The following is a 20,155-nucleotide window of genomic DNA, read 5'->3' on the forward strand; positions in this document are numbered from 1 at the left end:
GAGCAATGAAAATACGGTATAATTTATTTTGCTGTGTAATGATGCAAAGACTTCCCCCAAAAGAGCAATGAAAGCTAGAGCATGTGTGACTGGGCTCCAGCAGGAGAAAGGGCACCAAGTCAGACGTCTGAATGTGTCTTCACTCTGTCATCATTTGTACATACTTGTGGCTGAGGCAAAGGCAAAGGATTTTACTATCTTAAACAAGGTCGTCTGAGAATCCTTTGAAGATTGTTACCAACTTCTTTCATAAATAACTATTTTCTGCAAGGATAAGGATGTCACCTAGAAATTTCAGATAAAGTGCTGTTTCATTTTTGTGAATTCTTTGTATTTGTATTAAAAATTATTCTTATCTCATATACATACGTTGAAATACATTCCTTTTTTTCTTTTCAAGCTTATTTCATGCTGAACCCATTAGTGTGAGGCTCTCCTTACTTTGTCTTCTGAATTGAGGATGGGGGTGGTTTGTGGAAAGCATAATTTTGATTGTTATCTACCAGTTGGAAGAAACTACCACTGTAATCCCTTTTACCGTCCAAATGTACATGGTCCCAAATTTGTCAGACTTAGAATTTCTTGAAACAATGCAATTAAACTGCAACATATTTCCTAACATTCTTAATTAAGACAGTAACTAAAAAATGTAGATTAACAGAAGTTACTGTTTTTATCAACATATTTTCTTTCTTTCCCGCCACCATCACATCCCCCTCCCCCACCCCTTTTTGCTTTAAATGTCTGATGTCAGTTTCGTCCACATGTACATTATGCACATGGCACCAAAGAAACAAAGTAAAAAATTCTCTTTTAATTCTGCACTGCGTGCCCAGCGCCACATGCACTGTCTGTTACATGTCGCTTCTTATGAGGTTCATGCTGGGAGTTTTTTTTAAAGGCAAAGTGTTTCTGAAGGAAAGAGTTCAGGTTGGGCAGACTGTGTTAAAAAATCTCGCTGTCTCCGAGTGGAATTAATAGACTGATTATTCTGTGCAGGCTCAAACTGGCAGCGTGTGCAAAAGTTCAAGAGTGTCTGGGAATTGAAATATGGAGAAGAATTCGGGAGAGCGAGCAGAGACAAAGAATTGGAAGTAGGGTTTAGAAGTGAAACTAATGGTAACTGTAAGGAGGCAAAGGAAACTCAAGAATGAACAACAGTGTCATAAAGCAGTACTTACTGAAAATACTTTTATGGACTCAGGAAGTCCTGTTTCCATGCACATTTTAGGATTGATCATAAAAATCAGTTTAGTTATTGGATGAGAATGGGGGAAAAAATTAAGAAATGTCATACCCAGTTCCTTTTCATTTTCGTTTCTTTGAGTTCTTAAAACCTTTGCCAGTTTCAATTGTCACATGAGAAGCTTAATCACACAAATTAAAACGGGTTGTAATATTTCTTCAGCCTCTCTATTAGCCAAGATTTTTTTCCTGTTTAATTAAAATTTGAGTCCTCCATGATCATCAACAAACAATGATTAATTTTTTTGTTTACAAACAAGGAATTAAAAGGTAAGAAGAGCAAATACAATCCCGCAGCACCTCTCCCATCTCAAGGAAACCAAACTTTTTCCACGTTGCTTCTGAGAGGAAAGAAACTGGGACGTGCGCTTGGAGGTATTGAGGCTCTCGCCAGCCCCTCCCCGCAACCGCCGTCTCGGTTTAATCCGCCGCCCGCCCAGGCTGCTCGAGGCGGCGGGATGCGCCCCGTGCGAGCGGGAGCCCGGGCCTGCCCCGCGGGAGGGGCGCCGCCGGCCCGGCGCGCTCGGAGGTGGCCCGAGAGCAGGTGCTGGTGGCGAGAGGCGCGCGCGGAGCCCCTGGCCCCCGCGCCTGCAGGCGCACAGCTGTGCAGCGTGGCGCTGGGCTTGCCGGGCACGCGAGGGCTCTGCGTGGTGGGCTCTTGGGAGCAGCTGGGCCCTCAGAAGGCTCGTCCTGAGCGTGCACAACCGCGCTAAGTCCGTCAGCGGGATTTCGCTAAAACTCTAAGATGAAGCGTTCTATTGGCAGCGTCTAGGATGGGGGAAACCCAGCTCCCTTCTGTTGGGCAGTTGCTGTTCTCTAAAGCAGGAAATTACCCCTGGGGGGGCTTAGTATACGGGGTCCCCCCGTCGCCATGTGGGTCGGGGTGGAAGGATGTCACTCTCCTGCCCTGCAGCTCTTAGGATGGTGGTGTGCAGCCCGGAGGAGCGGCGCTGGCAGGCCAACCCTCCCCCCATCTCCCCCAGCACGCTGCTGCCAGTCTGCCCCACAAACTTCAGCCCCGGTGGTAAGTGGCTAGCAAGGCAGTTGTTTCTACTGCCGGGCGCCTCGCTACTCCCTTCACAACCACCGAGGAACCGGCATGTAGAGGCTAAACGCTGTGTGGATGATTTAGCATAGCTGGGGGTTTTTCTTCTTAAAATCTGGGTACTGTTGCCTGCAGGGGATTCCTTGTCTACACAGCAGGTGCTCACCAGGATTGGGGGCCATGACTGGGAACTGTGGCCTGTGCTGTGAGGTGCTTGGGCACCTGCCCCTCAGGCCGGAGGCCTGCAGTGTGCCGCCTGTTGTCACCCCAGGAAGGTCTCTCCTTTCCTTCCCTTCTGCCTCTCTTATTCAGGAAATCTTAATTTAGGAAAGAGGAGTATTTTGCTGTATTAGGACGAATGAGGCTCCCTGAGACCATCCTGGGTGATGCTCCAGCCCTGGGAGCTGAATCCTGCCTCCCTGGCTCTCTCAAGGACTGCATGGCTTGTGCATGTCAATGGTTTCTTCTTGGAGCATCTAAAAGTTGCCTGATGACTGGGCGAAGGTGCCAGACTTTCTTATTCCAAAGCAATCTTAATACATGTTCTCTTTGCCACCCTCCTGGAGGCCGCAGCAGTCACCTGGGCTGCACAGCAGTGTGTTCACTTGTGCTACTTTTAAAAAACAGTCAGGAGTGTTGGAAGCCTAGACTGGTTCTCTTGCCACTTCTTAAAACTCACAATTTTGCAGCCCAAGCACGAAATAATTGATTTAGCTGGTCCCCTCTCCCCTACTATGGCATGGAACTGGGCAGGGTCCGGCTCTTCTGCTGTTGGAGCCCAGTCGAAACCAAATGAGCCTCATCTCTCTGATCTGCCATGGACCTTCTAGCTGAAGAATTATGCCATCGTATCAGCCCAACACTCACCACCGTGTGGAGGACCCCTTTTACTAAATGATTTATTACTCTTAGCAGAATTCCTTTGGCTGCAGATTTTATTTCTGAGTCACTCTGTTCAGCTCAATTGGTCGCCTTCAGTTACCGTGGCAACCAGCAGATGGGGTTCTTTGACAAGGGTCAGCGGGGAGGCTGCCTCAGTGTAGACGGGAGAGGAGCTGCAGAAAAAGCCTTCAGCAGTGACAGCTCTGTAGTGGATGGCCAGGAGCAGTTATCAAATTACTTGCATTAAAACCTAATTAAGGTGTGTGCCAATAAGTGCACCGTAGTGATTGATCTGGTTATTCATCTACCGTGGGCTCGCTCTGATTTGATCACACCTCCGTTACCAATCGAGGATGGGCAAACATGAAGGAAAGAGTGGGGAACCTCGCATCAGTGTGGGCCCTGCTGCTCTCCAGGGCCACTGCCCAAGGACCTCCTTAGTCTTCCTGGGAACACTGGACGGTGCTGCAAAGCCTGAGAGGGCAGCTGGGCAAGGCCCCAGGGTTCTGCTAGTTCCAAGCCTTCTTGTAAGGCTGTGGCTGCTTCATACCAGACAGCGCGCTTCAAAGTAAAACTGATCTTTCCATTGTCCTGACTAGAGGGGACTAAATGGACGTGACAACGAAGCACAAAGGGTCTTTTCTGGAGGGAGGAAAAGGGACGTTATTAAGTCAATTGACAAAATCAGAATTCAATAGGTGAGAGAGAGAGAGGATGATAAATGGGGCAATGGGGAAACGAGGTGAATTTGGATAAAGGGTATGTGGGTTTTCGTTGCACTTTTCTTGCAACTTTGTATAAGTCTGAAATCATTTCCTCATAAACAGTTTTTAAAAAGAGGGTGCTTACGTTTAGGCTGGGTAGGGCGTGGTGGGAGAGGCTGTGGGGTCTTTCCGCTCGGGCTTCCAAACGGCCTTGAGCCAGGTGTGGCCTGGATTCTACTCCGCATAGCTTGTGATTTTCAACAATTTCCACTCCTCTGCCCTGTTTTTCTTTGCGCAGTAGGGCTGCGCTCACCATGACTCGGCTTTCGCTTTAGAAAGAGCTCGTTAAAGGGAACCGAGGCCTAAGGCATCGTCTCCCAGCTTCTTCAGAGTCTGAGGTTCATGCCTTGTCAGCTCCTGGCCCCCCTGCCCCTTGGCGCCGGGACCCCTCCTCCCTGCGCCGCCCCCCGCGGGGATTAGAGCTCAGCCTGGGGCAGAGAGCGCCTGCGCTATAGGAGCACGAGGTAGCGACGCAGCAGCTGTTCCTCAGTGATTGAAGGTGAAACTGCCTCGGTTCCAGTGGAAGCTCTGTTTCAAGCAGTTGGTGGGTAAGAGAGCCTGCTGACATCAGCAGCGGCTTCAGAAGCTGCCCCGGCCCTCCGAGCACTGGCCGCCTACTCCCCAGGGCGCTGGGGGCCTGAGCCGCCAGCAGCTAGTTCCCCATGTGGTCCTCGGAGCCTCCGGCCCGCCGCTGCATCCTTCTCGCCAACGCCAGACTGTAGACATGGTCGGCGTGGTCTTCAGCCCAAGGAGTCAGCAAACAGGTTGGTGACAAGATAAGAACAATTGAGACTGTTAAAAACTTGTATAGCAATTAGTGCAACAGCATTTTTCTTGTTCTTCAGAAAACCATCAGTCTTCAATAGAGTGGAAGTTAAAAAAGAACAAAAAACAAAACCCAAACTGGGCCCCTTGCCTGAGCCAGGAGGAGGAGCGCCAGTCTAGGGATGTGCTTGTCCCCACAACCCCAGGCTTCAAAAGATGGTTCTGGTCAGCCTTTCTCAGCAAGTTGCCCAGTTGCCCAGTTCTCAAAGTCTGGGCCTAAAATCTTTACTTTTTAGTGTGGGATAGAAATCAGGCCTTTTAAAAAAGAATTTTAAAATGCTGTAAAGAGTACTAGATTTGGAGTCAAGAGATGTGGGTCCCAGACCTAGATTTACCACAGGCTGTGTGACCTTGGGCAAGTCACTTGCAGTCTCTGAGCTTCAGGTTCACCACAGTGGGCTGGACTGAATGCCCTCTAAGGTGCCTCGGCTCCAGCACGACCTGACCCTTTCGAAGAGAAGAGTAGCAGTCCTTCCCCGACAGCTGTCACCAAGCAGCCCCCGCTCTACCTCTGCAGCCAGCCAGGGCAGCCTGGGAATTTGAGAGAATGAAAACCTAAACAGGAGCGTAAATTCTCTTCACTGGAAATGTAAACTCTCCCCAGAATGCATGATCCTTAGAATGAATTACTCTGGTGAAATCATTATTGTCAGGGTGGAATTTGGCAAAGGAAATTGAAAGGCAAACCCACCATTGAAACTGCCTTAATTTCGCAGTGAGGATAACTGGCTGGAATGTGTTCCAGACTCCTAAGCACATAGCTTCCTCTCGCTGATTCTGTAGGACCACATTAATGAGATGGAATTTTGTAAAATGCAGCAGTAATTTTTAAGAATTGGAACAAAGTGTATAACTTTAAATTAATATGGCTTGCTCACCAAAATTAGTCAGCTAGAGCAGTAATTAGGATTATCGAGTTTTCCACCCTTCACCTTGGGCAGCCCAGATGTGTTGTCAGGACCAGAGAGCGGCAGCATTTGAAGACAGGAAGAGACTCAGATTCCGTAGGGTCACAGTATTGTGGAAGTTTGGAGCTGGGGAGAACTTAGTCCTCTCCTAGCCCAGAGGCTGGCAGACTTTTTCTCCAAAGGGTCAGGTAACAAATATCTTAGGCTCTGTGGCCATGTGGTCTCTGTCGCAGCTACTCAACTCTGCTGTTAGAGTGCAAAAGCAGTCACAGACAACTCGCGAACAAATGAGCACAGGGCAGTGAAAGAGGAGTTTCATAAAATGTTCACGTCACAAAATATTATTCTTTTGATTTTTTTTTAGTCATTTAAAAATGTAAAAACCCTTCTTACCTCATAGATCTTACAAAAACAGGCAGTGAGCCAGGCTGGAGTTGGCCTGTGGTGTGACGTGCGCTGACCCCAGTTCCAACTCATCCTCCCATTTCACGTGTGGAGACTGAGACTCAAAGGGATCCCGAGGTTTGCTGAAGTTCTCCAAAGCCGAGGAGCAGACTAGGAGAGTTTTCATTCAGACAGTTGGCTGTTTTGATGATACAATTGGAGCCATACAAAAAAATGAATCTCCGGAAGAACTATTGTGCAGTGTAACTTCCCAGTGGTTCTTAAACTTGAGAATTCATGGGACTCCCCCGGAGGGCTAGTTACAACAGGTACTGGGGGCCCAGCCCCGTCTCTGGTTCAGGACGACTGGTGGTGTTCCCTTCTCAGTCGTAGAAATGGAGAACCCAAGGTCCAGGGAGGACGTGGCTCCTGCCCGAGGGAGATTGGCAGGATTCTGAAGCCGTGTCTCCTGTGTCCAAGTCTAGTGCTCATTCAGCTCTTCTAAGATTCTTTTCGTTATGTGGCACATTGCAATAGCACACTTAAAACTATTCGGTGTATATGTTATGCCCTTTCAGGAACAAAGGTTTACACATAAAAGCATGCTTATACTATAGATGAAATGGCAGATCTTATATTTGGTACAAATGTTGTCCATTGGGAAGTGGTTCGCTCATTCTGACCCATTTTCCAGCATGGTCTAAATGTGAGGCAGCTTGCCGTGTGCTGGAGATGGAGAGCGGAACAAGATCCCGTTCCTGTCCTTAAGAAATTCACATTCAATGGGGAGAGGAGACACGTACGGGCTTTGGCTGGGTGTAGATGGGTGCTCTGCGGAGTGGGTGGGATGGGCTGGGCTGGGCTGCAGAGAGCTTTAGAAGGTTTAGGAGGCTGGTCCTCAGATTCCAGAGTCTGAGTCGTGTGGATGGAGAGGCAAGGAGGACTCTGGGACAGGTGACAGGGCCTGGTCCTACCCATGCAAGAGGGACACAGAGGGAGGAGTGCGCCATTTGTGCCCTGGTAATCCTGGCCCTATCCCTTGTAGTTGTGTGAGTTTGGGCAGATGACAGACTTCTCTGTGCCTTGTTGCCTTTCTCATGCACGAAATGCAGATGATAATCATACCTGCCGTGTACTATTGTTATGAGAATTAAAGTAGTTAATGAATGGAACATGTTTATAATAGTCCCTGGCCTGTAGTAAATGCTCAGCGAATATTAGAGCGTATTACTGGAGATAGTAGGGAACGGACGGCATATTCTACAGTCAAAATATTTGTACTGTTTAAGTCCATATGTTGGTTGAAAAATGTTCTTCATTTCCATGAGGAGGCCCCTTTCCCAGGGATTGGGGGTCTGAGCATTTTGAGAAGGCTTCTCTAGGAAGGGAAGGAAAATCTTTACTGTAGCCAGAGTGACCAAAGGAAGGGGTTCTTGTCTAAAAAAAAGTCAGAAAGGAAGACATTTTATCACCACCAAAACAAAACCCAGCAGTCTGTAGGAAGCTCCTAGGTGAAATTGTTGGGTGAAACTAAAACATCTGAACCTCTAATTTAAAAACATTTATGCATGAGGATATTGGCCATCTCTGGGGAAAGCTAGGGTGCTGGCCTGGGGAAAAATCCATAGGGAGTGGCCCCACAGTACTGGTACCTGGTTCATAAGTGTTCATTTGATTATTGTACCTCATAACTATTTATATACTGCATACATTTTGTATGTATCACATACAACATAAAAAAATTTAAATATATGTATTCACTTGCTTTCACAGTATTCATAGCAAATGAATGTCTGAAGCATGGGACCAGAGCTGGCAGCCTGCACCACTTCTGTTTTGCATAAGATATTTTCCCCAGCCCACTCAGCTCTATAAAGTTGTTTTGTATTACACCACTTGCTCCATCTTATCTCAAAGTCTTGCATATTTTTAAAAAATTGTTGGTTCTGCTCATGCATGCCGGGTGTGGCGGAGAGGATGGGTGTTGGACTAGCCAAGATATGCCCGGGCCCAGCGCCCATACCAGTCCCCTTTAATTTGATCTGCATCCCCGGCTTTAGCAACCTGGGCCTGTTTATTTCCACCCCACACACAGGCCCCTCGCACCCTGTGATTCCTGGAGAGCGTTTCCCCAGGCCAGCCCCTGCCGACCACTCTACCTCTGCATGGGTGCCCTGCTCTTCTCCCCCAAGACACCCCAGTTCTGCCCAGGATGGCAGTTGTCCACTGGCAGGTCCTTAAGGAAATGGGCCCTGTGCCCACCATCAGGATGGTGACCCCCACCTGGGGTGCAGAGTGGCCTGGACTGGCTGACCCCGCTGTGCCCTGTGAGGGCAGGGGAGCACCAGGTGCTTCATGGGAAGGGATGGCCCCTGGCCTGGTCACAGCTCCCCAGGGCACCTTGACAGCCCAGTGCAGATGTCCATAAGTCCTGGGGGTCTCTGGGGACGGAGGGAATACCTGCCTGTTATGCAGATAAGATCCAGGCCTTGGGAAAGAAGGGTCCAAAGAGCGAGTGAGCTCTGAAATCTAATGGTCCGTGGGTCTTTCCTGCTGTGCGCGCCTGGGGTGGGGGTAGGGGGGTGCAGGCTGTCGGGCGCCTTCCTGCAGGAGCGGCTGCTGCTGAGAGGCACCCGCGGCCCCTCTCTCCCCTTTAATGACTCCCCTTTAATGACTTCCTAGAGGAAGTGCTCAAAACAGGGGACCCAAACAGAACAAGAAATTGCAGCTTCTCGGAATGACGATTATGCTGACCAGGAGGAGGCCCGTGCGGGCAGAGGGAAGCGCCCAGGAAAGGGCAAAGGCGCCCGGGTAGTTGGAGAGCAGGGCCTGGGCCTTGCTGGGGCCCGAGAAGGGGCAGGCCTTCCGGAGGGAGAGGCGGCGGCGCGTCTGCCCGGGAAGGCTCCCTGCCCCGGCCGGCCCCCGCCGCCTGGCCTCTGCGCAGCGAACGGCGCGGTGCGCCTGCGCCCGGGTGGAGACGGAGGCCGGCGGCCGGCCCTCCTGCTCCCGGGGCCTCCTTCCCTCGGAAGCGGGGACGTCCCAGCCCCGCCGCCCGCGCGCCCTCCTGCCTTAGGGAGCCGGCACCTTGCCCTGAGGGCTTCCCTCGCTCCTCCAGGCCTCCTGCCTGTGGGCTCCGGTCTCTCCGTCCCCTGCAGCCCCTGTTGCTCCTTGCCCTCAGCGAAGCCCCTCTCCAGAAGCGTCTCCCCTCTCTGTCTTTGGGATCAGGCTTCCGCCACCCATCCCGACCGCAGGGCGGCAGACCAGGCACCCCCGCTCCGCCACCGGGCGGCCTGTCCCTCCCGCCCCTCCCCAATCTCCAGGTTCCTCCTCTGCCGGCTTTCCTCCCGCCTCCTGGTCGTCCAGCTCAGGGTCTTGCTGGCTCTCTGTCCTCTGCCGGCCTTTAAATGTGTCTGTTCCCCAAGGCCCTGCTGTCCTTGCTTTATCCCCTCTCACTGCAGCAGGGGGTCTTAACCAGTAGGTTGCGGGGGGGCGTGGAGCACGACTCAGATATCAGTGTTTTTAACTGAAAAATCCCTGCCACGCTCTCCTGGGGGAATCTCGTCCCCCGTTCATGGCCCCTCTCAGCAAGTTTGGCCTGCACAGCTGAAGATCCAGCCAGACCCCTCCTCGCCCCGAAGCCGCGTAACTGCTCGGGGGCCGGGTGTATCACAGGTGTCTTACCCCGACCCCAGAACTGCCACCCACGCCTGACCCTCCTCCCATCCTCTCTTTCTTGCTCCGTGGCACCACCATTGTCTGAAGGTCAACGTCCGTATTGGTTAGTTTGGCCGCAAAGCTTTACCGGGTCCAGCGCTCCCTCCCTGCGGGCAGCCCACAGCCTCTGGTGGAGCCACCGCGCACAGCGCGCCATTCCCACACATCATGTCCTTTGCAGTGCGGCCTCCCCCGTGGGAGTCCTGGCCCCTGCCAGACAGCAGCCATTCATCTTTTCAGGTCCCGGCTTGCCAGCTGAGTGGCCTTGGGCTAGGCATTCATCCTGTCTGTGCCTCAGTTTCCTCATCTGTAAAATGGGGATAGTAATAGTTCCTGCCTCTTGGGATTGTCATAAGCGCTGCAAAGTTAACAAGTGATAAGCTCTTAGCACAGTGCCTGACACAGAGTAGGCGCTCAACAGATGACGGTGATGGCAGCCGTGATGATCCGTTTCCAAGTGGGGCAAGCCTTCTGGGACCTCACTCTTGCCCTGTTGACCATTCGCTCCCCAGTGTCCTGATTCAGTGTAGCACCATTTGGTTTCCGAGTTGGTCTCCCCTTAATTGGCTGGGAGCCCCCTGAGGGCAGGGGCCATTTGTAATTCTTGATGTATTCCCAGGATCTACCTTAGTCCTTGACCCGTGCAAAGTGTTTATCAAGGGTCAGTAGGTTTGCTGAATTAACTCACCGCCTTAACCACCCACTGGCAATGGTTAAGCACAGCTGGCACTGTCTGGGTGCACCTCCAGGTGCCGCCTCTTGCCCCTGTGACTTCGTACAAGTTCACGGAGCCGCTCCCCTTCGGTTCCTCATGTGTAACGTGGGGTGCCAGCACCTCCCTCAGAGGCTGCAGTGAACTTTTCAGTAGGTGGTCAGTGTGGAGGGTGAGCCCAGGCGCAGTCAGGGGCAGCTGTTGGCGGTGGTGGGAACTGCCGCTGTGCCGGCTAAAGATGTGAGCTTCGAAGGACAACAGAGCCGAGAATAATAACCACTGCGGACAAGAAGACGACCCGTGTGTCAGGAGGACACCCCAAGATATCTCTTCTAGCTGGTTGTAGTGACAGAACCATGAACAGAGTGTAGGCTGGGTTGTGCAGTGTTTGGGGAAGGCTGTTCCAAAAAATAACTTTTTAATTTAAAAAAAAAATCTGTTTTACCAATATTCAAAACAGGCCTTGAGGGAGCAGCCATTCAGATATATCCTTAACAAAGTCCCTTTTATCTAAAATCTTGGTTTTTCTTAACAAAAGTGGGTTTGAGTTTATTGTTATTGTGGTTTTCACCTTTTCCTAATTTGCAATTGACTTCAATGCTGCCCGTGGAGTGACGCGACAGAGGCTGAGCCTGAACAGGGCAAAGAAGCCTCCTGAGAGGTCCTGCCCCAGGTGTACAAGCTGACTCAGAGTGAATCCATTCTTAAGCTCTTTGCCCACAAAGCTGGTGAGGGCTTTGGCCTCCCAGAGGGAAGGCAGGGCTTTCCCACTGTCCTTCTCCTTGAGTCGGTGGTGCTTTTGGGCAGCTGGTTCCTGCTCTAATGTCTTGCTCACACCTAGGGACTTGATTCTGCCGGTCTGGGTGTGGCCTGGGTGCTCCCTGGTAACTGCTGCAGGGATCCCAGGCCCACAGTTTGCAAAACACTGCCAACTCTGCCTCATCTAGGTTCTGAGGGCTCCCATAGAAGGAGAGTCTAGGCAGGAACTGGCCCTGTTTCTGGTGGTGAGCCAGGGTGGCTACCCCATGGCTGGCTTTTTGTGCTGTGAGAGCAGGCTTTGGCTCAGCCCCATAGCTCTGATCGGGCAGCCATCTCTTTTCAGGAGCCCCAAAACACATACTGGACCCATCAGTCCTCAGGACCTGTATCCCATTCGACCAAAGCACAGGGCAAGGGACCACAGAAAGAATGGCCACTCCTGGTCCCTTCTTGCCTCTAAGCCTTAATGGTGTTGATGTGGGGTCAGTGAGCTGAGGAGTCGAAAGAAAGATTTCTTAGACTCTTAAGATCTGGCAGTAGTGCTCTTTTATTTAGAGAATAGTGTGGAATAGCATGGGGACAGGACCCATGGGCAGTCAGAGCTTCTGCTGCCGCTTCTGCTGCCCCCGCTGGCATGGGGACAGGACCCATGGGCAGGCAGAGCTGGTGTGTGGGGACAGGACCTACGGGCAGTCAGAGCTCCTGCTGCTGCCCCGAGTTGAGGGTTAGGGCTAAATTTAAGGCATGGGTATGTGAGTCGTCTCTTTACAAGACAAAGGAAAAAAAGTTAAAATGGTACCAGTGCCGGTAGGGTCCGGCCATTGGGCGGTCCCACAACTTTTAGATAAGAATCAAACCGGATTGAGTAAATGGCAGAAGTCACCGCTCAAATATTATCTTCAACTAAAGACAAAAGAGGATTTTGGGGTGGGGGGTCAGTTACATGAGGTTGCCAGACAGTAAACAACTTAAGTTCTTGCCTTCCCCATTAAGAGTTTCCAGAGATAAGGCCATCCCCCCCTTCCTCCTGGCGCAGAGAGGGAGGCATGGAGATTTCCTTCACAAATGCAATTGTCTCTGATCAAAGGGCAAACAAATTCCACTCCTCGGAGCCTGCTTCTTATCTGTAGTTTTAAAAGTAACCAGCCTAAAAATCCTCATCATAAACTGTTTTAAAATTAAGCAGCCTAAAAATCCTCATCAGTGTCATTTATTTATCACCTGTTTCTGTTCCATTTGTTTTGAGCAGGCATGAAGCAAGTGGGCTCCTGCCTCAGTAGCTCCTAGCCTATGGCTCTCTGCACACCCAGGACTTGCTGGGAAGGGAAAGCCACCTAAGGATTTAGAGAGCTCACCTGCTGACGATGATACTTTGTGCCTGTCTGATTTAAATATCAGAGCATTAGACTGCCTGCTTCTCAAGGATAAAGGCCGTTATCATCTCTGCACCTTCAACGGGCCTCACTCCAGAGTAGCTGCTCAAGAGCAGTGGCTGCCTGCATTTGTCAGTGGGTCAGCCTGGGCTTCTAGAATGCTCCTGTCCTCCCCACAGCCCGCTCCATGCCTGGCTTCTCTGCCCCGGGGGAGGTCCTTGCCCCCAGCTGCTCCCTGCTGGAGAGACTGCAGAGAAACTTCTGTTTGATCTGATGCAGGGGGGTGGTTTTGATACTCTGCTTTCAGGAAAAACTGTCCCCATCGGACAGTGGGATCCGTGGTGGTGGGGGCAGACAGGGCTTCCCAAAGCTGCAACGCCATGGCTTCACCAGAGGAAACTTATTTTTTCCTCCTCCAAGATCAGAGAAAGAGTAATGAGGGCAAGGGGGACAGTCCTGTCATTTCTACAGTGCAGAAGCAGGAAAGCGCTGTCGGTTCTGCCCCAGCCTGGTGCAGGGAACTGGGAGGCCGAGCAGGGCAGGACCGCAGCCCAGGCTCCGGCTGAGGGAGCACCTGAACGTGGCCCTGTACAGATAGACGCAGGAGGGAAGAACTAGTCTTGCCCTTGGTCCTTACTCTGTTTCCAGAACCCGCAGAGAGGGGGAGGCCAGGGAGCCAGCAAGGGCTTGTGGGTGGGGCATGACTGAGGCCTCGGCCCAGGGGGAGGGGCATGGGCTTGTGGGCGGGGCATGACTGACGCCTCAGCCCAGGGGGAGGAGCATGGGCTTGTGGGCGGGGCATGACTGACGCCTCAGCCCAGGGGGAGGGGCATGGGCTTGTGGGCGGGGCATGACTGAGGCCTCGGCCCAGGGGGAGGGGCATGGGCTTGTGGGCGGGGCATGACTGAGGCCTCGGCCCAGGGGGAGGGGCATGGGCTTGTGGGCGGGGCATGACTGACGCCTCAGCCCAGGGGGAGGGGCATGGGCTTGTGGGCGGGGCATGACTGACGCCTCAGCCCAGGGGGAGGAGCATGGGCTTGTGGGCGGGGCATGACTGAGGCCTCGGCCCAGGGGGAGGGGAAAGGGCTTGTGGGCGGGGCATGACTGAGGCCTCGGCCCAGGGGGAGGGGCATGGGCTTGTGGGCGGGGCATGACTGAGGCCTCGGCCCAGGGGCGGGCTGTGTGAGCATGCACCGTGCAGCTTGACGCCAGCAGCGGCTCTCTCCTGTCTTCTTTGTTAGTCTTGTGAGCACGGGATACGCCACAGGAAGAGTAGCAGCGCCCACAGGGTGTTCTTAGGAGGGGACAGGGTGGGGTCTGGAGCGGCAGCAAGTGTGCCTTCTGGGGCAGCTTGAGCAATGACGCGCGCAGAACCCACGAAGTGGAGAAGGACCTGTGGGCGGTGGTGGGGGTCCCCCTGGAGATGGGAGGATTGCAGTGGGTGGGAGCATCCGAGGAGAGCCCGAGTTTCCCAGGATGCAGTGTTCCTGTCCCCAGGTGCTGCGTCGTTGTCGGTAAAAGAGCCTGCCCACCCCAAGGCCCGAATCTCTGTCCTTGTAAATGGTGGGTGGCGCTCAGAGCGCACCAGGAACCGCCCAGGAGAGCTTGAGGCCCTGTCTGCGAAACTCCGGGGCTTGGCCTCAGGGTTGGCATTAGCCTGGAGTTTGCAATGCATCTTGGGCTTTTAAAATCCTTCTCTTGTGAAAATGCAAGTTGATTTCCCTGCTGGCGTTTTTGGTCGGTGAGGACTGTGAGGAAGGGCAGATGACACACCCAGCTGCTTTCAGAACAGTTCTGGGTAGTCGTTCAACTCTAAATTTAATCCAAAGCCCACGTTTCCATGGGTGAAGGAAGCAACTGGGTGGAGGAAGCTGTCTGTGGACAAATGAGGATAATAGTTGGAGCGAATTAGCAAGTGTGGAGAGAAGAGCCCATGAGCAGAGTGACAAATTTAGAATCTTTAAAGACATCTGGTCAGCGAGGCTGGCTCGTGATTGAGTGGTTAATAATGGAACACCCTTAGTTCAGTGTTTCCGCCGTCCCTGGCCACTTCCCCTGCCAGGGCCGCCCTTCTGCTCCAGCCTGCCAGAGACGTTTCCAGCCGGACAGTGGAGGCGTTGAGCCCCTCGTCTGTGACCTTTGTGAGCTTAAGGTTTCAGCATTTCTGCTACTTATCCAGCTTATCTATGTTCTTTAATCGACAACTCACTGAGAAGATTCCCGATTTCCTTTCATATTTGATACAGTTTCACTCAGCCTGACAAATGCTTTCCCACTGCTGGCCAGAGCCTCACCCTCAGGGTCCCCCAGACTTGCAGCTCCCGGTTCACTGTCCCTCAGATACACACAGCAGTGGAACACGTTGACAGGGCTGAGGTTGGCCCATGTCCCCCTGCTCTCTGAAGCCTATTGCCCCCAGTTCGCAGGACCCGTCTCTCTAACTCTGTGGTTGATTTTTCTCCAGGCTAAAGCAGCTGGACAAGCACAGCCAGGCCACAGCCCAGCAGCTGGTGCAGCTCCTCAACAAGCAGAACCAGCTTCTGCTGGAGAGACAGAGCCTGTCGGAGGAGGCGGGACGTCTGAGCTCCCAGGTACTGTGCAAAACCCAGCACAGGGTGGGCGTCCTCTCCCCCAGAGAACACGCAGGGGACTGCACAGGGGTCTTTTTCTTGTTCCCTTTTTCAGAGCTGCATTTTAAGAGGCTTAAATCCCCAGTGATCACATTGGTCAGCTGAGAAGCTGAGGGAGAGCCTGAAGACTGTGCTGGGCACGAGGGGGACACAGAGGAGCGGGGGCCGCGGCCAGTCCTCTTTAGGGAGCTGGAGTTTGTGTGGGAGAACAGACCTGTGACCCTGCAAGCGACCCAGCAAGCCGCACCGAGGACTACGCTGCAGAGTGCGGGCGCCGAGGGTGCGTGTGGCCGCGGAGCAGGGCGTGGGCAGGAGGCCTTTGGGACACGATCGGCTCCAAACTGCTCCTGAAGGATGTGCACAGCTTGAGCTGGTTAAGGACAGCCGTGCTCCCAGTTAGAGAATGGGATGCGGGAGTCTTGTCCTCAGTTAGCTGGTAGTCGAGCTAAGATTTTGAGTGCTTGCAGGGCCTGGCGGTGTTCTGCACACAACAGGCATTCACTCTTTACCCTTGAGGAAGCCCGCAAGACTGACATTGTGTCTCCATTCTACAGAAAGGGAAACTGAGGCTCAAACAATCCGATAGAGCTAGCAAATAGGGACACTGCAAATCAACCTGTCTGACTGCACAGCCCAGGCTTTCCCTGTTCAGGTAGATCTGGGGCCAGCAGCAGGGATAATGGAGGAAGGAAATGTCCAGGTGGGTTGGAGTATGGAGTGAAAGCTTTTTCCTAGATCTCTTCTCTTCCTGTCAGAGGCCGTGCTGCTTTGCCCCGTCAAGCGGTGCGTTAGGGTAACGAGGTGGTCCGTGGCTGCCCGGGGCCGCGGCCTTTAATTGGCCTTGCACCAGGTGCTCCGAGAGTGTCCAGGACGTCATGCAGAAGTGCTTGCAACGAGTAAAGGCAAAAATGCTTCTGGAAATGAGAGTGATGAGAAAATGTCCCTCATTCTCCTTCCAAGATGACCAGTGGACTTCGGGGATCCACTGTCCTCAGAGGGATTTTTCCCACGCAGCCCCCAAATCCCTCTGCAGGGTACTGTTTGTCCCACAGATAGTATGTGAGCACCTGAGTGCCAGTCACGGGGCTAAGGCCCGGGCCAGAGACACGCGGTATGTCCTCCAGCACCTCGGGGTGGCTCACAGGGAGGGGGTGGGGTACCAGCTACACACCACGCACATCACTGTGTTTGGGACGCTTGCAGATATACAAGTACCAGGAGCGTGGAGTCCAGGGCCTGCCTGCACACACACCAAGGCAGCGTCTCCAGGAGCAGGGCCTGGGGATCTGCGCTCTGACAAGCTGTTTGGGCCGTTCTGGAGGACCCTGAGGTCTGAGAACGTTGGAAGTGTTTGGAGGCAGAGAGAATGGAGAACAATGCCAGGCAGTGTCATTGTCGTGAGGCCCTGGACAAGTCACTGCGGTCTCTTCCCGGCCTCAGTTTCCACGTCTGTGCAGTGGGTGTTCCGGCAGCCTAGCTCAGGGGAGTGATGCGCTGAGTGCCTCTGGGAGGTGCTGGGCAGGGGCATCTTCCTGGCGCTCCGAGCGCGGGCTGCTCCTCTCGGTTCTGGACAGGTCGTTGTCACGTGGGGTTGCCTTGTAGCTCCCCGTGTGCCTACCTTCCAGCATGCTCAGATCTTAACATGCTTAGAAACCTCTTCCGCAGCTTTACAGATCTGATAATTGCCAAATGGATTGCAAAATTTTCATAAAATGTATGTAAAAAAAGCCGCAAACCTCAAAAAGTCCTCAGAAAACCCAGCAGTTTTCTTCCCTCGCCTGAAGCAACAGAAGCCACTTGACGGGCTGTGCCCCCTGACGCTGGCCCATCGGGCTCGTCTCTGAAGCCATCTCTCAGACTCGAATATTCCGTCTGGGTTATTTTCATGTGCACCTGACAAAGGAAGTTGGGGGAGGCAGCGCTTGCTGGCTTCAGAAGCAAGCACACGTGCTCAGAGAGGAGGCCGGAGAGCTGGCCGGTCCCTCTGCGGGCCCTGCAGCCTGGCCGCCCTCCCGCCTGCCCGCGGCCTCGGCCGGGTGCTGAACTCCAGTGGTGGGTTTGGCTTCTCTGAGCCCTGGAGGTGAATAAGGCTGCCCTCTGCCACCGCAGGTGGTTCGGAGGCCGCAGCCTCCAGAGGGGTCCCGGGCATCAGGGGCACCCCCTGTTTTCCTGGAGCTGGGACCCAGCTTCTCTTCCGGTCGGGGTGCTCTAGCTCAAGGCTTCCATTCTCTCAGCCTGGATGAATAAGTATAATAACTTAATGCTGTATGTCAAAGTCCGAAAATCTCTGTCCACCCAACGTCCGAAAGAGAATGGCTATATTCTAGCCTGAGCAGCTGCTCCGAAGCTGAGTCACCTCCCTCCCGTTCACTCTGGTGTGCCCTGTGCCCTGAGGCCCGTGGCAGGGCTTGGCTTGGCCTGTGGCCTCAGACAGGAAGCATCTAGCCTGTTTAGAAGGCTTTATTATTCTAAATTGTTTCTGCTTAAATTCTGAAATGGGCACGACAACGTGTCTGGCAGACGGAGCTGGTCTAGTTGCAATGATGTTGTAGTGACATCGTCCCCTCTCTGCCACCGTGCAGTGCAGGTGCCCCAGTGGCCATGGCTCAGGGCATGACCACAAAGCTCAAGGCTGCTTTTTGACTTGTTCTTTGTTTAGGACTGACTCAAAACAAGGGCTTTGTTAATCTCCTGCTTCACTCCAGGGGGAAACAATGTCTAAAATGGCTTAGAAAATGTCCTGAAATGGCAGTGCTGGCCCTGGCAGAGAATCAGAGACAGGACAGCACCAACCAGCTTTGCTCCTGACTCGCCTCCAGCATTCCTCCTCGGTCCCCGCCTTCCCCCTCGGGTCCCCACCTTCCCCCTAGGGTCCGCCTTCCCCCTCGGTCCCGTGTTGTCTCCTCTTGGGCCCAGGGCTTGGTTGAGCAGCAGTGCTTTCACCTCTTCCTGGGCCGTGGGCGTGAGGCCCTGCTGGGGAGGACAGAGACTGTCGTGGTGGTGGCGTGGTGGGGGTCCAGGGTTAAGGAACCAGGGTCCTGAGGAGTTTAGCCAGGCTGACAGCTGGGAGCAGGGTCAGGGGTCTGTGACCTAGCTCCTGGGGGCGTGAACATCTGGCCGGGCGCCGGCTGGTGAGAAAATTTAGTCTTTTCTTGGGGAGAATGGCATCTGAGAGACAGGAAGAACAGCAGTTGTCTGTCCGTTAGAGGACGGCCGCATACTTCCAGAGTGTTTTCCTTGCTCACGTCCTTACTTGGTGGTGACTGTGGTTCGGCTGATGCGCATCTCCCGAGGGGCCCCATCCCTGCAGGCCGTGTGGCTCCATCCACAGCCTTCAGTCGGGAGAGATTCCTTTATAGTCCCTTCAGATGGATCAATTACAGTGTAGACAACAGTGTCTGAAACGGACTTATCAGTGGTTACTCAGCTGACCCTAAGACTTTTGAGCATTCTTGGCAGTGAATTTACTTTCTAATTTGATTTAAACTTGTGCATGGGTCCAGCAGCCATATCTGATTATATTCAAACTCCCGGACCTGATCTCGTTGCTCCAGAGGACTCCTGGAAGAGCGCTGAGAACAGGCCCGAGAAACAAAGACACGGAGGCGGAGGAGGCCTCAGCCACGTGAGCCCCGGGAGGGCCCGAGGGGCCGGCGAGGAGGAGGAGCCCGCAGGTGGCCAGCCTGGGACTTGGAGGTGTTCACCGGGTTTGGGGTGGGCCATCCCAAGCCGGGGCCTCGTCCGGCCGGCGCAGGCGCTTCCGCGGAGCCAGCTACCTGCAAGACAGATGGTGCTGGAAGAGAACGGCAAAGACGCTGAAGAAAATAAATTAAAAAGCCTCCTCCTGAACCAAGAGTTTTTGGAAAGAATTCTAAATAGATGAAAACAAACAATTTGATTTCAACCAAATTGTTGTTTTTTTGTTTTTATCCTGATTTTCACCCGAATTGTCAGTCTCAAAAATAAACACTGATACATTCCCAGAAAATATTTTTCAAATAAAAACTGACTCTGTTAAAGTTTGCTCTGATTCTTTCAAAACTGTGTACGAGACACTGTCAACCAAAGTGACTTGCATATTTTTTTAAATAAACTTGAACATATGCAGCTAAAATGTCATTAACTCCCGGCTGCCCGAGTGTTTCAGGGAAGGCAGGCCCTGAGCCGCGCCTCCGCCTCCAGGGCCTCCCAGCGCAGAGGGGCTGCCCCGAGCCGTCGCGCAGAGGGCTTCACTTTCTGTTTTTTAAACTAAAGTCCCTGTGTGCAATTAATATTGGAAAGCACCTACAGCTTCATTTAAACCAAACTTGCTCTTCCGTTAACACGTCCCTTTGTCCAAGAGTGAAGAATTTCAGAATGAGAGTTGTGGAAGAAAGATCCATTGAAGTTTACATCGTGGCAGATACGTTCTCTCTGCTCCCGCTTCCCGAGTCAGACGTTACATTTTCAATATAAATTCACAATCGAGATTTTAAGGGGAGCTAAATATTTTAATCCAATTAGACAAGTGAACAAAACACTGAATATTGCATGGCGTGTGGATAAGTGGTTCTTGCCTTTAAAAGACTGCAGTTCCGTCACATTACAACCCCAAATGTCAATGTTGTCTTTATTTCTAACGCTTTCAAACATGAGGCAGCCAGAGGCTCCACTCCCTGCTGTTGGTGACACTGTCTGTCCTTTGGGAATTCTTAACATCTATTTACCATGGAAACATGGTTCACATAAAACAGAGACACCTGCCCTTGTGCAGAGGAGGTTCTCGTGACTCAGGGGACCCACTGGAGGATTACAACTCGGGGTCCCATGGCGATGGGAGCTCTTGAGTCTGCGAGTGCTGTGGGGAGGCGAGGGCCCAGCAGATGCCAGAGCCTGGGCGTGCTGTCCTCTGAGCCCGAGCCCTCCCATCTGCAC

At 52.8% G+C, this 20,155-nt stretch overlaps 1 protein-coding gene across 13 annotated transcripts in view; it reads left to right on the forward strand.

Moving 5' to 3' along the window:
- Positions 1 to 20,155, forward strand: part of SDCCAG8 (SHH signaling and ciliogenesis regulator SDCCAG8) — a 223,690-nt gene that overhangs the window by 198,812 nt on the left and 4,723 nt on the right. For 4 of the 13 annotated variants that reach the window (XR_011499355.1, XM_014847801.3, XM_070501386.1 and 1 more), the window contains one exon: positions 15,076 to 15,202. Coding sequence is in view for 6 of the 13 variants with exons in the window: in XM_014847801.3 (XP_014703287.3) it covers positions 15,076 to 15,202 (127 nt within the window). In the remaining 7 variants the exon portion in view is untranslated. Of the gene's footprint in view, positions 1 to 15,075; positions 15,203 to 15,296; positions 15,522 to 18,795; positions 19,264 to 20,155 lie in introns of those variants that run through there. The other 9 variants (XR_011499354.1, XR_011499351.1, XR_011499352.1 and 6 more) reach the window with 5 other exon arrangements.

Source organism: Equus asinus, chromosome 30 (genome assembly GCF_041296235.1).
Source record: "Equus asinus isolate D_3611 breed Donkey chromosome 30, EquAss-T2T_v2, whole genome shotgun sequence".
Taxonomy (NCBI): domain Eukaryota; kingdom Metazoa; phylum Chordata; class Mammalia; order Perissodactyla; family Equidae; genus Equus; species Equus asinus.